The 17,454-nt window shown below is 39.0% G+C and overlaps 1 protein-coding gene across 10 annotated transcripts; it reads left to right on the forward strand.

Moving 5' to 3' along the window:
• Positions 1-3,280: 3,280 nt before the first annotated feature.
• Positions 3,281-13,203, forward strand: LOC107813121 (uncharacterized). Of its 10 annotated transcripts, XR_012703685.1 has the most exons (12): positions 3,281-4,048; positions 6,582-6,708; positions 7,153-7,325; positions 8,372-8,618; positions 8,688-9,000; positions 9,088-9,154; positions 9,245-10,698; positions 10,781-10,907; positions 10,984-11,262; positions 11,944-12,091; positions 12,322-12,713; positions 12,798-13,203. XR_012703685.1 is itself a non-coding variant. In XM_075240685.1 (10 exons), exons 7-10 carry the CDS (start codon positions 10,673-10,675, stop codon positions 11,947-11,949), a joined length of 438 nt encoding a protein of 145 aa, XP_075096786.1. In that variant the 5' UTR covers positions 3,281-4,048; positions 6,582-6,708; positions 7,153-7,325; positions 8,372-8,618; positions 8,688-9,000; positions 9,088-9,154; positions 9,245-10,672; the 3' UTR covers positions 11,950-13,203. The 10 variants fall into 10 exon arrangements, 1 of the variants encoding a protein (XP_075096786.1); XR_012703688.1 differs by having other exon boundaries at positions 11,944-12,713; positions 12,838-13,203; XR_012703687.1 differs by having other exon boundaries at positions 9,245-9,983; positions 10,073-10,698; positions 11,944-13,203.
• The last annotated feature ends 4,251 nt before the right edge of the window (positions 13,204-17,454 follow it).

Here is a 17,454-nt window from a genome sequence, read left to right on the forward strand (position 1 = left end):
AAGTTCTACGTAATTGAGGGGATATGAGGTGCAACGCCTTGTTCGGAAGGCTATGGGTTTCACAGAATGAGGGTGATGCCTTCAACCTTACATCAGGCATTGAAATGTTCCACTCCGGGAGGAGTCAAAACAGTCTATGGGGAACAGTCGGCCACGAAGGAGATATACGCTACCGATGAAGTAATCCTGGTGCCCATGATTTTGACATCAAAAAGGAGAGACTGGCCAAAGAAAAAGAAACCAAATAGCAATCAATGATCCCGACCTTGACCGGGCCGAAAAAATAAATAAGAAGAGCACATAGCAGACGCGAAGAATGATTACAGTGTCTCGAGATATTTTATAGCACCCGATGACACCGATGACACTAAATTGATAATTGAGGAATTTAAGCAGGTTATACTGATCGAGCACCTACCGGATCGAAAGGTATACCTGGGCATGTGACTAACTCCCCAGTTTAGGAAAAAACTTATCGATTTTCTTAAACCTAATTATGATTGTTTCGCCTAGTCCCACTTAGATATTATCGGGATCCCACTGAAGGTGAAAACTCAAAAATTGAGCCTCGATCCAAAGTCTCATGCGATCAAACAAAAGAAAAAATGTTGCAGTACGAGATCAAACAAACGTTCATCAAAGGCGAGGTATCTAAACTTTTGAAAATAGGTTCCATCCGGGAAGTTAAGTGCCCGTATTGGTTAGATAACGTATAAGTTGTACCTAAAAAAGAAACAAACTTAGAATATATGTAGATTATAAGGATCTAAACAAGGCGTGTTCGAAGGATTCATTCCCTTTTCCTAACATCGATTGAAAGATCGATACAACAGCCGGGCACGAGATATTGAGTTTTCTCGATTCCTATTCCGTGTACAACAAAATTCATATGGATCTGGGAGATCAAGAAAAAACTTCTTTCGTAACCAAATTCGGCACCTAGTTTATAATATGATGTCGTTTGGGCTAAAGAACACCGATGCCACGTATCAATGCCTAGTTAATCGAATTTTCGAAAAACAAATAAGGAAATAAATGGAGGTTTATATTGACAATATGTTGGTTAAATCCATGTAAGCATAGGACCATTTGAAGCATTTGCAGGAAACCTTCGACATATTAACAAAATACAACTTGAATCTAAACCTAGAGAAGTACTCTTTCGGGGTCATCTCACGCAAGTTCCTCGTGTTTATGGTATCCAACCGGGGAATATAGATCAACCCGGACAAAATAAAGCTATAGAAGATATTACTGTAGTTGAAAACGTTAAGCCAGTACACAGACTGACCGGGCAGATAGCTACGTTTGGCCGGTTTATTTCGAGGTAGTTAGACAAGAGCCATCAGTTTTTCTCATTGTTAAAAAAGAAGAACGACTTCTCCTAGACCCCGAAGTGCCAGTGAGCTTTAAAAGAACTCCAGCAATACCTATCGAGCCCTCCCTTGTTGCACACTCCCAAGGTAGAAGAACAGTTATACCTCTAGTTGGTAGTTTCTGAGGTGACAGTAAGTGGTGTCCTGGTTCGGGAAGAGGAATGTATGTAATTTCCTATTTATTATGTTAGTAGAACCCTAGGCGATGCCGAAATAAGGTATCCACACTTAGAAACATTAACGCTCGCCTTATTAAGCGCATCTAGGAAATTAAAACTGTACTTTCAGTGTCACCCCATATGTTACATGACCTCGCACCTACTGAGGAATGTTATGCACAAAATCGAGCTATCGGGTCGGTTGGCCAACTTGGCCATAAAAATTAGCAGGTACAATAACGAGTACAAACCCTAGACCACTATAAAGTCTCAGATTTTGGCGGACTGCCGACTTTATGCCGACCTTGATCCCCGGGGTTGAGAAGGAATTACTGCTCACCTCGGGGACTAGCTCGGGGATCTGGACCCTATTTACAGTCGGTGCTTCCAATGCAAAGGGGTTCGAGCTGGGCATCGTACTAAAACTACCTGCGGGTAACATTATAAGGCAGTCTATCAGAACTATAAAATTGACTAACAATGAAGCCGAATATGAGGCTATGATTGCAGGTCTAGAACTGGCTAAGAGCCCGGGGGCCGACGTGATTAAGGCTAAATGTGACTCCCTCATTGTCATCAACCAAGTCAATGGGACGTTTGAAGTAAAAGAGGAACGGATGTGGAGATACTTGGATATATTGTAAGTGACATTACACAAATTCAAGGATTGGACTCTACAACACATACCTCGAGATCAAAATAACGAGGCCGGTGTCGTTAGTCGACTCCGATGAATTTGACACCAGAACAGTGGTACAATTGATGAACTAGGTGGTCGAAGGTCATGCCGAGGTGATCTCGACAAGCTTGACTTGGGACTGGAGGGACAAATACATAAACTATCTTGAGAAAGGGAAATTTCCATTAGATCCGAAAGAATCAAGGGCCCTACATAATAAAGCTTCCAGGTTCAGCTTGATCAAAGGAAAATCATACAGAATATCCTTTTTCGGGCCACTAGCTAGGTGCTCGGGTCCGGAGGAGATCGACTACGCCATGAGAGAAGTACATGAGAGTACTTGTGGGAACCATTCAGGAGTAGAATCCCTAGTTCAAAAATTGATCAGAGCCAATTATTACTGGAACGAGATGGAGAAGGATGCGGCAGACTTCGTTTGAAAATGCAACGAATGCCAAAGGCACGCCCCAATGATTTATCAACTAGGGTAAATGTAGATATGTAATTTTTGACCCGCACATTATAATTCCCTATAATAGTCCTAGTATTTTTAGAATATTACTTGAGCTTATTTTTATATGATTTTACTTTATTATTAATTTTAATTCTATTTTTAAAGGCACAAAAATTGAAAAAATACAAAAATAATTTTATTATTTAATTCAAGTATTAGGTATTTTCAAAAAGATGTATTACCTTTAACTTATTTTTATGTTTAATATAATATTTAAAAAATACAAAAAAATAGTTTCCACTTTGGCTTTTAGTTTTATTTTAATATAATATTTTATTAAAATCAATTAAGAGTTACTTTATATTTTATATATAGGTATTTTATATTACTTTAGAGTTAAATTAAATTTTCAGCTTTTCTTAGCCCAAATTAGTAGAATTTCAAAGCCCAATTTAAACTTAGGTCAAAAATTTAACAACCCAATACCCCTGACCCACGCCCCAAGCCCAAACCGGACCTGACCCGCCCCACTCCCCTCTAGATCTTAGCCGTTTATCTCTATTTGATCCAACGACCACAATTCCTCCCTACCTAAATTTATAAACCTAATATTAAAAAAACCCTAACCCTAACTCTATCTACCCAAACGGTGGCCCTCCCCCTCCTCCACTCTCCGCCGCTGCCACCACCCTAAACCCGCCGGAAATTTCCCAAATCATCACATGGTCCCCCTCCTCTCCTCTTGTTCTTCCACGTCACTCAAATTGTACAAATCTCGTCATTTCAAATCGATTCACGCGTTTTGCTTCCTTTATTTTCTTTGCCTGAACAAAAATCCGAATCCCTTAGATAAATGTTGGAAAATGGGAGTCGTTGGATTAAAATTTTGATCCAAGACTTCCATTTTATGATTTTTGTTTACAAAAGCGATTTTCGAGTCTTGTTGGTGACCACACATTTTCTTGGAGGGGAAGGCAGAACACTCGAGAGGCTATATATAGGTGAGAATATTTTCTAGTTGAGGGGAATTTTCGGATAGAGTGAGTTTTGGAGAAAAATTAGGGTTTGATTTTAGGGTTTTTGATTTTTGCTTTCTTCATCTTTTTCGATTGAGATTCCAGAAAAAAAAAGATAAAAAATTTTTTGAGTTCCTTTCTTGTACTTAATTCCATTTCGATACCAGAAAATATCAAAAAAGTTTAGTTTGTATTCTTCTCTGAATTTTTGTTGAAGAATGGAGTTCGATTGAGGAGTCGTTGAGTTTGTCGCTGCTCGAGGTGTCGATTTCCGGCTACTGTTACCTTTTCAGTTCGATTTCAGATTTGTTGCCTGATTTTCTCATTGTATATTCACGCCGAAGTTTAATCGAAAGTATTTTCAGGTTCATTTCTGATTGCATTTTGCTCTATCTTAGGTCTGTGATTAAATTTAGTAGAGTTTGAATTTGGAATCAGCATTTAGTCTCAATGTGTGTTTGAAAAATGATATTTGATATATCGTTCCTGTTGTATGGATTCTGCTCTCACTGTTTGATTGGTTTGAGCATGCTCGGTTAGTAATAGTTGATCCGAATGGTTTTTTTTCTATGCCTTGAATGCTTTTAACCGTTATTATGGTGTTGAAGTATTTCTTGAGTTAACATATTCTCAATTTGAAACAGATGGTCTATTAGGCTTCCGTCTGGTTCTTTGATTTTTTTTAGTACGAGTGACTTAGTGTTAACATACTTAGATCATAACCGAGCTGTTGGAGTCATATGCATGTTTGTCTATGCCTCAACTGGTTGACCTTCCTCTGAAAATAAATAATAACTTGTTCTTGTTTTCTTCTATTATTAGAATCTGATCATACGACCTTAAGGAACTGAGAACAGGAAGGGTAAGTTAAGGAACTGAAATGATCTGATTGAAAAGTTTAATAGGCTGTTAACAAGTCCATTCATGGCTTCGCTGAGTCTTTTATGACTTCCTTATGAATTCTGTCTCGGTTGGTTGTCGATGTATCTAGCTTGATGTGTTTGAAGTATTTCTTTGGTTCAAGTTATGATTGAAAGTTAGCTTTGCAAATGAGCATTATGTGGAATTAAAATGAGATGAAGAGATCTTTTTAGTTTAAATTAATCCTCCATGCAGTAGTAATGTTACTTCTAGTAGAATAGAAAGTGTTTTCAGTCCCAGGAGATTAAGGAGTTTATTGATGATGTTATGTCATTATCTTTATTGGCATTTCCTATTGTATTAAGCATGATCTTGGTAGAGGCTACGATAATATCATATTGACTCTATGAAGTTTGAGAATTAGGTGTTAGGCAGGTGGTCTTGTCCCTTGCACTTTGGTGAAAATTGCACAAGTCCTGTGAGTTTATGCCTTCAGCTCTCCTGTTTAGCGCTCCTATGTAATTAATTTTATCAGTTTATTGTAGTGTGCTGCCATATGAATCATCTTAGTACTTTGTTGGGGTAACTTGATAAATGATGGAGTAAAAAAGACGTGGATCGATTATTTCGTGTGATTAAATTATGAGCCTTTCGGGATGGGGGTGCAGCTAAGTTGAGGATTTAATAAGGACTCGGGGTGTTGAGAACTCTTTAATGGCTCTTCCGATGCTTCTGATTCATTTGACCGTTATTAGCTTTTTCACTTGTCCTTCATTTTGTCTCTTCAGTTGTTTTGAATGCTTTCTGCTTAGGTATTCTGTGTCGTTTTGTTGGATTCATGTTAATGCTTGCTTGATGATTTGGCCGGGGAGCTGGGATCTTAAAGAAAACAGAATTGAAATTTTGAGAACAATATGTTTGCTATTTTATTTTATTGTTCTAGTCGCTAGTAGCATGTTTTAGGCGGACCACATTTGGGTAGGCAATATTCACTACTAGAAATCAGATGATTTCTGTCCAAGAATTTCCGACCGAAGTCGGTCGGAAACAAGAGTATTTGGTCGCAAAAGTCAACAGAAGTGACTAACAGAAAAAAATAAACTTTCCGACCGATTTCGGTCGAAAAATTTGTCAAATATTTGGTTAAACTTGTATATAATAAAAAATAATTATTTATTAAAATATTTTTAAATTTCTGACCGAATTCGGTCGGAAACTGGTCAAATTTTTGGTCAACCTTGTATATAATGTAAAAAATAATTATTTATTAAAAAATTTCCAAATTGGCGACCGAATTCGGTTGGCAATTTTGAGTTTTTTTTGTTTTCTGCGCAAGTCAAAAAATCGAAATAATTATAACTCAGTATTTTCGATCGAATTCGGTCGGAAAGTGGTCAAATATTTGGTCAACCTTGTACATAATCTACAAAAATAATTATTTATTAAAATTAACCAACTGAAATAATTATAATTGAATATTTACGACCGAATTCGATCGAAAAAATGCTTATATACAAATTAAAATATAAATTTAATTATATTGTGTGTGTATATATACATCTTAAATTGATAATTACTTTAAGTAGAAGTGTATCAATGGTGTCCTTAAGCAACGTTAACAATTAGTGAACTAGTGGTATCCTTATATAACTAACGTTAGTGATTGATTAGCCGATACATTGATAATTATACACTAAATGAAAGTGTATTAATGATATTTGTGAGAAATGTTTGTGATTGTTTTTCTTTAGTTTGATAATTAAAGTAAGTGGAGTTTATTAGTGGTATCGTTAAGTAATATTAGTGGTAATTTAATTATCTTAAATTGACAACTAAAGTAAGTAAAACTATTTTAGCAATATCATTAATTAATATTAATAATTTATTAGGCAATTAATTGATAATTACATTAAATAAAAAAGTGTAATAGTTACAATTAACTTTTCTCAGCAAAAGCCCTAACTTTTTTTACTCCTCTTTCTTCGCCTCACTCACGCCTTTGTCTTTCTCTTTCACTTTTCTCTTTCTCTTTCTTAGCAAATCCCCCCTTGGAAGTGTATCTGGGCGCTTCATCCCGCTATAGCAGCAGCAACAAACCAGCTCTCTTGGTCTCCGATTAACACACCTACACCTAGAGCAACCATTACACAGCCTCTTTGATTAGGTAAGTTCTAAATTATTTCGAAATTGTTTATGCTGCATCCCTCTCTTTCTACTCTTTTGTTTGTATAAATAGACACTTGGATTTTGTATGTAAATTGATGTGGGGGTTATGTCCGATTGTTTTTTTTTTTGTTTGTGAATTTGACAATCAAAATAGACTTTTTCTAATGGTGGCGTTCTGCCAAAAATTCATACAAATTTGTGCACAAATCGCTAGTGCGGAATAAGAAATTAGAGAATCGTGTACATATACTGTTTTCCTTACAATTCTATGAAGTTATTTCCTCTATATTTGTGCTTTTCTACTTGAGATACGTTTTGTGAGTTAATTCACATTCATGATTTATTTCCGGATGGCCCAAGATTGGACACATCCTTTCATTTTCCTGTATTTATCTATTTTCCCTCATTTCTTTGTAATGCTAATTACACTTGTGCAATGTAGGTGAACCGGGTTTGACTTGGAGCGAAACTTGTGAAGCAGCTTGGAGTTGGACCAACTTGTATAACTTTTCGTATTCGGGAATTTACCTTGGTAGAACGACTTGATAAGTGGAGGGTTCTGTAAGACTTGAAATAGGATTTTGCTGTTCTGCTATGTACTGTTATCTACTTCAGGTACCTTGTAAACATTGGAGTTTAAAGTGGTTTGTGCACAAATCTTGTTTGAGTTGGCGATTCTCTTTGTCAATTTTTTTTCTCAGAATGTGGCAGTAGGCATCTATATATGAGTTAGTATAATTAGTATTGTTAGTGTAAGATGGTCAAGCCAATTCCTATTATTATGTTTGCTATTTTCACAAACAGAACTGGTTCTTCACAAAGCATCTGCATAAAACAGACATATACAAAAATGAGGTCATGTGTCTGCTATACTAAAACAAGTATTTTCCTTCTTCAGTATCTACTTTTGTTGTCTTTCATTTATTTATTTGCTTTTGTTTAAGCTCTTTTGTATCTGAGATTTTCCCTACAGCAATAAACTAACACTAACAGATAGAAAATGCTTCTTAACTAACTATATACGCATGATAATGTGTGTTTTATTTGTTTGAATGTTCCCATGTCTTTATTGTTACAATTACTCCTATCTGATTCCTAAGTCATATATAGCACTTCACAGAATTCCATTATCAACTAGTAGTACCAAATATTACTAACTTTGTCTCTTAAAATTCTTGATGATAGCGCGCACTTAAGTAAATGGTTCGATCATGATTTACTTTTTTCTTTCTCTGTTCTGCTTGTATTTGCTTAATTGTGTCGTTCTCATACAAGTTGTGTTGCTTTCAAGTGTCAACTATCATTGTTTTGTTGAAAGACATGTACTATTCCAACCAAATAAAGTGTTTGTCTTCTCTTTAATTGTTTGTCTGCACCATTAATTTGAATTATGATCAATATAACATGTAATTTATTCGTTCTTTATGTAGATGGATTATCGTAGTTGGATATTTAATAGGAATTATCCTAATTGTCGGTTTTTGAGGGAGGAATTTATAGAAGGGATTGAGGAATTTATTACGCATGCAATGTCACTTGAACCGTTTCGGATTGGAGGGTTGATTAGGTGTCCTTGTGTGAAGTGCAAGTGTTTGCATTATTTTGGATAATTATTTATCAAAAAGAGATTGATGGTACTGATGCTGTATTTCATTATGTAGTTGGTCAAAGTAGTAGGTTGGTGGGGAATAATGTTCAACATCTGAGACACCATGAAATGGTTGCGGATGCTCTAGGGATGCACTTCGATTTTGAAACCAACGAAAGTGTTGAACATTCCTATAATAAGCTGGAGAGGATTTTTCCATGTGGTTTCTTCGATGTGATGGAATACCTTCCAATTCACCTTGTACACGAGGCGCGACTTGGAGGCCTGGTTCAATGCAGGTGGATGTATCCATTCGAGAGGTAATGATCAAACTTTGATTTATTCTTGTAATTTTCTTTAACGTTATCGTCTAATATGACAATGTGCAGGACTATCGGCAAGTGTAAACGATTTGTTAAACAGAGGAATAGGATTGAAGGATCCATATGCGAAGCCTATCTTGCAAAGGAAACTGCCCATTTTTGTTCTTACTACTTTGACAGTCATGTGCCATGTGCTAGAAATAGGCCCAATCGACACAATGTGGATTGAGATTGATCCATTATATCCACCAATGTCCATATTCAATCAACCAAGCCGAAGTTCTAAAGATCGAGCACAAAGGGGCCTAACTAGTATGGAGTACAAATCAGCTTCAAATCATGTGTTGCTAAATTGTCCGGAAGTTCAACCCTTTCTTAAGTAAGTGTTGACGTAAGATTAATTTATATGGGCTACTATTTAATTTGGTTGATGCAACTAACAAGTAATTTTCAACGTGTTGCTTAGTGACTTTGTGAGTCAATTTGGTTATGGTGCTGTATATTCTACATTTGAGGCATGGTTTAAAAAGTGTGTAAGTGCATCTTACATACTTTCTCACATGTGATTGTACATACTTGTGAATATACTTACTCACTTGTGATTTATTTAACGCTACATGTAGGTCAATAATCCAAACAACGGTGTTAATAAATTTTTGCAAGACATATCTTGGGGACCTGCACCTACGATTACGATTATGTCCAAGTATTGTGTGAATGGTTACAAATTTCACACCGAGGAATGCTCCAAGTATAAATAAAGCAATAACAATGGGGTGTGTGTCAAAGGTGGTGAAGGCAACAAGGATGGGAAAAATGATTATTATGGTGTGATCAAAGAGATTCTAGAATTGTCATATTCAGGTTGGCCAAATAAGAAGGTCATACTTTTCCGATGCAAGTGGTTAGACCTAACACCTAGAAGAGATACAAATGTACACTCGAAGTACAACATAATTTCGGTTAATAAAAAGAGGGAGTATGATCGCTATGATCCTTTTATAATTGCAGAAAGAGTTAGGCAAGTGTACTATGCTCCATATCCATTGCGGAGGGATAAGGCTGTTTGGTTAGTTGTAATCAAAACAAAGCCTGTTGGCAGGGTGGAAGTTGAGAATGTACTAGATGTTGCTTACTAAAACGATACCTCAAGTGTTAACCAAATGGTAGATGATCAGTTAGAAAATTACTTGGAGCATCCTCAATTCATATTAGAAGAAGTTGATATGGAGGAAATAACAATCATAGAAAATGAGGATGAAGAATCACCTAATGAAAATGAAATAAGTGAAAATGAAGGATTTTCAGACGAGGAAGGATACGTCGACGAAGACGACTAGTATGTTAGTTTTTTTTTTATGGGTAACGACTAGCATTGTTAGTTTTTTCAAGCGTTCTTTACTTATATAGATTTATATTCTCAATTCTAGGATTTTATTTAATTTATGTAGATGGCCGGTAGGGGTCGAGGTAGGTCTAGGAAGGATAAAAGGCCTACGGATCATGATGATGGTGCTACACCCTCACTTCCTTCTACTCCACACTTTCATCCCTCTGCTGCTGATGACTAGCAACAATCTTTTAGGCACAGATCTATTCTACCACATCCATCTACTCATTATACTACCCACCATTCGACTGTCCAACAGTATTATCACAATTCTCCGCCACAGGGCTATACCCCGCTTCCTCTTAATGATCCTACCAATAGTTACATGGGTGCATCGAGTCACCAGTCACAGAGCCATGTGATACGCCCGTCATCTGCTCCATTTGCTTCATCTCTAGCCAGATCGCATCCATCTAGCTTTCAGACGGCCGGATCGCAGCAGTGGTCTGGATCGTAGCAGGGGTCTAGATTTGTGCAGGGATGTGGATCGCAACCATCTTCAAGGACCCCGTCTCCCTCTCCACAGAGTTCGTCTCCTAGCATTTCTAGACTTCGTCTTCGGGATAGTAGCACTGAGGCAGATGCCCTCTCTTCTGCGCATGCTTCAGATTCATCGGAGGATGATGATCCGGATGATGTGCGTTATGATCATTACCATAGGATGATCATCAGGCCTGAGGGCAATGAGTAAGATTTATTTTTTACTTTTTTATTTTTGCTGAATTATAATAGCTACTCTTATTTATTTAATGTAATTGCAATATTGCAGGTTTATTCCTAATAATGAGGTTACAAAGATAATCACTGATATACTTGCCTCGTTGTATTTAACACCCTATCCGACTTGGAGTGACTTTCCTGAGAGTCTCGTGGAACAGATGTTCAACCAATTTAAGGTTTTAATACAATTCTTATCTATTTAAGTGTTATATTAACAATATTTTTATCTAACGTTACTTACTTTATTTGCAGACTAAGTGTTCCTGGGAGGACCAGTATAATCGTGAAATTTGTAAAAATTGGGAGTACAAATGTCGTAAGAGACTCTCTGATTCCTTCAGCACCGCTCGAAGGGTTAAAAAGAAGCCTTCATGGGTTCTACCGCATATATGGGTGGATCTGGAGAAGTATTGGACCACCAACAAATTCAAGAAGCAAAGTGAACAGGGAAAGAAGGCTCGAACATCTGAGAAGGGTGGCTCCTTGCACTGTCTGGGTTTAAGGAGCATGGGAGATACGAGAAGACATCTGGTAATTCCTTAAAATATTTCGGTCTATTTTTATCGAACTATATTTATACATCTCCCAAGACAGAAATAGTAAGCATATGCTTGACCTAGAACTGTTCCATTATTAATATCTCACCATGTGAGTAAGATATATGTACTGAAAGCAAATAGTGAGCAGTTGGCATCAAAATTTACCAAAGATCGTATCATAGATGCCATAAATGTGATTATGAAACTTTGCGGAGCATGTAAAATTTAAAGGAACATAGAATGGTGAAATTTGATGGACATAAACTCCTGGTTATTTTGAAAACTTTTTAGCTACTTTCCACTTGCTTCTGTATTTGACCTTATACTACTATTTTACCCAAATAAGCAATATGTTAGTTTTCTGTAGGCATGTATTAAGTTTGAAAATAAAAACCCTTGATGTTTTGGGTTGTCAACATGCTATTCTCTTTTTGATAAAGTAAATAATTTTATCAATGTGGAAAAACTCCCTAAAATCCAAAATGCTTCTTTAAAAGTTTAATCTGAAAAGTGAAAACTACTGTTATATTCAAATTTCTATTTACAGCTATTTGGTTTTCTTGTTTCCCACATGAAAATCACTAGATATTTAAAGTTAGACAAATTCTAGGACCTTAAAAAATCCATAAGGGTCTGGTTTCTTTAAGTCAAGTTTGGTTTCTTGATTTGACAGACTTGAAATAAGTTGCTAAAAGCAGAGTGCGTCCGAGAAGGTTCGGAAGAATGAGGTTATCGGCTTTATCTGGGATCATGTAATATGCCGATTCAGGATACCGGCAGAGATTGATTGCGATAACGGGGAGTAGTTCATCAGCGGCAAGGTAAGTAAGTTTCTCGAATACCACAAAATTAAAAAGTTTTTTTCAACACCTTACCACCCTAGTGGAAACGGTCAAGTGGAGTCAACAAACAAACTATACTCAAAAACTTGAAGAAGAGATCGACTAATTCGAAGAGAATGAAAAAAAAATTCCCGAGGTGTTGCGGGCATATCAAACGACTTCGAAGTCAAGCACCAGTGTGACCCCATTCTTTTTATTCTATGGCTCAGAAGATCGATCCCAGTCGAAGTAGGGGAACCAATCCTAAGGTTATAGTACACTACCAAAATGTCAAATGACGAGGTCATGGCCACAAGCTTGGACTTATCGGACAAAAGGCGAGAGGCCGCCCTAATCCGGTTAGCGGCCCCAAAAGCAGTGGATGGGAAGATACTACAAATGAATGGCTAACTTTCGACATTTCTAAGTCGAAGACTTGATATTAAGGAAAGTTACGTTCCACACCAAGAACCTAAACGACAGGAAACTAGGCCCGAACCTAGAAAGTCCGTACAAAATTGCCGGTATAACCGGGAAAGGTTCATATAAAGTTGAATCAGGGAATGTTGTACAACACCGAACAACTAGAATGTGGAACACTTAAAGCAGTACTACTGCTAAGGTACGAAATAATTTCCTTTGAAATTTGTTATACTTTGGACTAACTCATGCAAGTATTCGGTCGATGTTAAAATTTTATGATTAGGTTTGAAAGCACGTGTTGCACTCTTTTTTCCTTGGACCAGTTTTTCCTGAAGTGGGTTTTATGGCAAGATTTTTAATGAGGCAACAGTAAAACCTGCTACTTAGTCTTGAAGACCGGCTTGAGGCCGGGATTGTTGACCACCCGTACTGGATTGATAGTATTCGAGCCCTCATGAGCTCAGACCCGAATGCTGGGGGAGCCATTATGCTCTAATCCAAATCCTTATAAGTTATTTTTTATTTGACGTTAAAAGACAAGGCTTGGATTTTAGAATTTATTGTAAAGGTTAAACGGTCAAATGAACCGTGCCTGTGTAGCTCATTCTTGCCATGGTAGAAAGCTTTTGTACCTTCGATCATGTACTCTACATGCAAAGTAATGAAAGAAATTTGCCATCTGAATTTCATTACGACGCATTTGCACCATCGGTATATTCATTAAGTTATTTATAACAAATAATGGGTCGAAAATCCTAGAGCCCACGGGCCTCTGTAAGTCGGGGACTGCCATCCAATAATAAGATTAGAGAGCTTGGGTCATCGAATCCCGAAGGCAACCAGCCTATTAGGCAGGGCCCAAATATGAAAGGTTACGGACAACTTAAAATGGCTCGAAGACATCCAAGTCCATACTTAGAAAGTAAGTCCTTACACATGATTAAAACCTATGAAAAAAGGCCACCCTCTGTAAAACATCATCGTGTCCAGTTGAAACATTCAAGTATTTTGAAGACTTCATTTTTATTTATCAGATATTCCGAAGTCTAAGCAACTTAGAGTTGTTATCGAAACTAGGCCTCATTCGGGGTCTGTGGAACGAAAACTCTAAATTATGTCTAATTTTATATTAAGGCATTAATGACATTTTTTAAACAGACAGTTGCAAGCGGATGCTGAAAAATAAAAGACACAATATAGCCGAAGGAAATTTTTTCTATATATGCCAAACGTATTTAGAAAGGCACAATAAAATAGCCTCAAAATAAACAAAAACAAAATGTACAAAAGAAACAAAAACTAAGGCATCTCCACCTAGTCTTCACCAGAGCCTGATTCACTGCCGGAACCCTCGGACTCTTATATATCATTGGCCTCGGCCTCGAGCCTCTTAGCCTCTTCAATCTCCACCGATAGATCGAACCCCCGAGCGTGAATCTCCTCGAGGGTCTCCTTTCGGGATATCCACTTTATATATTCGGCCCTTGTCATTAAACCAGCTTCGGTTGTCTCCACATCGGGCCAGCATATCCTGGACCTCAGAGGAATCGATTAAAGTTGCCTCCAACTTGGACTTCAATACGGTGTACTCCCGACTGAGGGCATACAGTTCCGAGATAGCCGAGCCTAGTTGTGCTCGGAGCTCGTCATTCAGCCGAGACTGCTTGTCGGCGTTATCCTTCATCACCCTGAGTTGGTCCTTGTCTGATGCCAACTCCTCTTTAGTAGCCTCCTTTTCCAAGGCCAGAAGATCCATCTTGCTCCTCAACGCCTCGGCCGAAGCTTTAAGCTCGTTCATCTCGGCCCGGAGCTGGTCGATCAGGTCTATCTTCTCTTGGACCTGTGAGGTTGAGGCGTTAGCTACTGCTTTTAACCTCTCGTTATTAGTCTCAAATATCCTTATAGTCTCGACCAGTACGACATGCTCCCGTTTCACCGACAATGCCTCCTTTTGAGCTTTTTCCAGCTCCGCTTGAAGATTGGGGAGGTCCTTGAGGACCACGTATCTTTGTTCGCTGAGAGCTTTTTACATGCCTTTCTCCTAGACCTGTTCCTGAGCTTGAACTCGAGCTGGCTCACCTCTATCCGAGATCGATGGAAGATCTTATGATGAAGAACCAAGGCCAGGGAAACAAAATTGATGAGATCGTAAGGATACACTAAGGTTAAAGGAACCATTCAAAGGATACAAAGAAAGAAAAGCATACACGGTTCAGCGCCTGTTGTGCCTCATTGAAGAGGCTCGGTGCACCTACCTCGATCATCTTCTCTTGATCCTCTTCGATCACCAAGTAACGAATATAGCTGGCAACACCAATCAGTCCGGACAACACCCGAGTATCCACTAAAATCATAAACATGACCGTTCTTTTGCAATCGGGATTCACACACTCGGGGCGGGGAACTGCTTCACCAGCTTTAGGCTCTAGCTCGGCCCGCCTAACTCTGGCAACACACCTTTTTTCGGGATCACCAGGTGACCGAACCCGTAGTAGTCCTCCAATACACCAATGTCCATGCCCTCAAATAACAGGTTTGGGGCCTTTTTCCGCGGCCCATGATGTCTCGGTTGGTTTCTCTTCGAAGACTTGAGCCTCATCAAATAGAGACTCCGTGTGAGACGGTAACTCTAGGATGTCAATGACACCGGCAAATTCTCTCGGAGTAGGAGTTGCTTCTCGATAGGTCGTAGCCACTAGCTTGCCTTAGGGCTCCCGAGCTCAAAGAGGGTTCGGCCTCCCGGTTACTTCTCCCCGAAACTGCCCGCTCTTTTTCATCAACGGTCGGCCCATGGGTGACGAACTCCAAGTCATCATCTTCAGGGTGTTCCCTGAGCCAGTAAAGGGATTCGGGGTCCGGTACCCTGACCTAGTTACTCTTCTTGTTGCTCTTCCGGACCCTGACTGCGCCCCTCTTTTTGTTGGCCTCGGTGTTGGCATCCGGGAACCGAAAAACCTCATTTTTCTTCTCTTTTTCTCCTCCTTATTCACAGCGGCCTCAGGTTGTCCTGAAGCGGAGGGTTTACCAGGTGAGCACAGAGCCTCGTGCTAGTCCATTGCCCGGAGCTCAGTGGTCTTGGGAAACCTGTGGAAGAGAGATAGAGAGAATTAGTACGCAAAGAGAACTTGATCGGAGGAGAAAACTCACTATGGGAACGAGCTTCCCACTTGCCCTTTGAGAGTTTGTTCCACTCACGCTCGAAGTACGATAACTATTTGCAGATCCCTCGACCCACTATTTGAAGCGGGGAAATATGTTGGGGAATCGGGTAACCACTGCACGATGGAAGAACCAGGTGATGAGAAAGAAGAACAAAATGCAAAAATAATTCTAAGTACTCAAAAAAAGAGAGGAACTTATAGGCTAGGTTCCACTTTTCAGGGAACAACAGGAACTCGGGGAAAATGAGATCCTCGGTCTTCACTCGAACAAATCTCCCCTGCCAACCTTGATCCCTATTTTCGCCATTGCTCGAGAATGGAGATTCTTTTGCCCGATAGACAAGCTCGATTAATCTCCCTTAGAAAATTCGAGGACTGTAGAGGTAAAACAGGCGGTCGATGGTAAACCGAGGCTCCTCCGTGCTATTGATGAAGTGACGGAGGAGGATCACGATCCTCCAAAATGACGGGTGGATCTGCCCGAGGTAGACCTCATTCCTCTTACAGAAGTCGATGACTATTGTATCCACTGGGCAAAGAGTGAAGGGGTATGTATAAACACTTTAATACCCCTCTACATATGTGGTGATGTCCTCATCTGGGCTAGGGACGACCACTTCCTTGCCCTCCTACTTGCATTCCTCCCGAACCGTCTGGTGCGTGTCCTCGGCGATGGAGCATATGTACCTCCACACCTCCTCAACTTGGTCCCTCGCTTTGAAGCTTTTTCGACTTTAAAGTCGTTCTCTATAGAGCATCCTCTGGGGATGAAATTCTTTAGAGGAGGTTCCGGGGCCACTTCAGGTACGACCACCTCGACATCCGTGGATGGGTTAGAAGTTGAAGGGGCGTCCTATTAAGACACATACTTCAAAGTTTTCGCCATCGAATTCTAGGAATATGAATATATGAAAATGAAGGTATGAAGGTTTGAAGATGACAATGAAGGTTTGAAGGTCAAACTTGAAGATTCAAGGATGAAGTATGAAGATTTGAAAAAAGGAAGATGAAGATATGAGGATATGAAGCACAATGTATGAAGATTTGAAGGGGTCTAAAGCAAGTAAAAAGTTCGGGGGTAAATTAAAAAGTTCTGGAATTCGGAAAGTAAAAAAGTAAGAAAAGAACTAATGCTTCTATAGGGAAGAGATAATTATTGCGTAACGTTTGTCATTCGAGGATGGTCAACTGGCAGCTGACACGTGTCTGAAGTCGGAACGATGCGACTGATGGGATATTTCAATGACCTGTCGACCTGATTGTAGCATATAGAGAGAGGAGCTGGGGTCAATTAATCACTTCTCGGCACTTAGATAAATCTACTCTCCGAAAAGTGATGGGACTATCTATGTACGAGTAAAATCGGATATAATGTTACCCCCCAAATTTTCCGGTAAAGAAACAAGAGGGAAGCATGATCTGATACAATCTCGAGTAAAGTCGAAGGGTACCTCATTTCTGAGACCAGAGAGGACGAGTTGTGCATCTGGGATCAGATACGGATAAGGTTCGGGTCCGGGCAGAGTGGAGGTTCGAGCCTAAGGAAAAAGAGAAATGGTTAAGCACAATGAGCGGGGAGCCAAAACATTCGCCCTAAACTGGATATTACGATGCAAATCCCATCCGATGTCAACTGCGGATCGACAATTACCGAAAATAGAAGATTTTACCTTATTTAGGCTTGTACTAGAATTGAACTACCACATAAAGGGGACAACTTTTTAATTTTAAACCATTATTGGCACGCATATCAAAGCAATAAAGTTAATTTTTATCTTC

The sequence above is a fragment of the Nicotiana tabacum genome, chromosome 20 (assembly GCF_000715075.1).
Source record: "Nicotiana tabacum cultivar K326 chromosome 20, ASM71507v2, whole genome shotgun sequence".
NCBI classification, from domain to species: Eukaryota; Viridiplantae; Streptophyta; class Magnoliopsida; order Solanales; family Solanaceae; genus Nicotiana; species Nicotiana tabacum.

Bases quoted from the DNA above. Each gene is read 5' to 3' on its own strand.
- LOC107813121 (XM_075240685.1), top strand. From the start codon at position 10,673: ATGATCATCAGGCCTGAGGGCAATGA. The intron at 10,699-10,780 runs GTAAGATTTATT...GCAATATTGCAG, and splicing joins ATCAGGCCTGAGGGCAATGA to GTTTATTCCTAATAATGAGG. The intron at 10,908-10,983 runs GTTTTAATACAA...CTTTATTTGCAG, and splicing joins AGATGTTCAACCAATTTAAG to ACTAAGTGTTCCTGGGAGGA.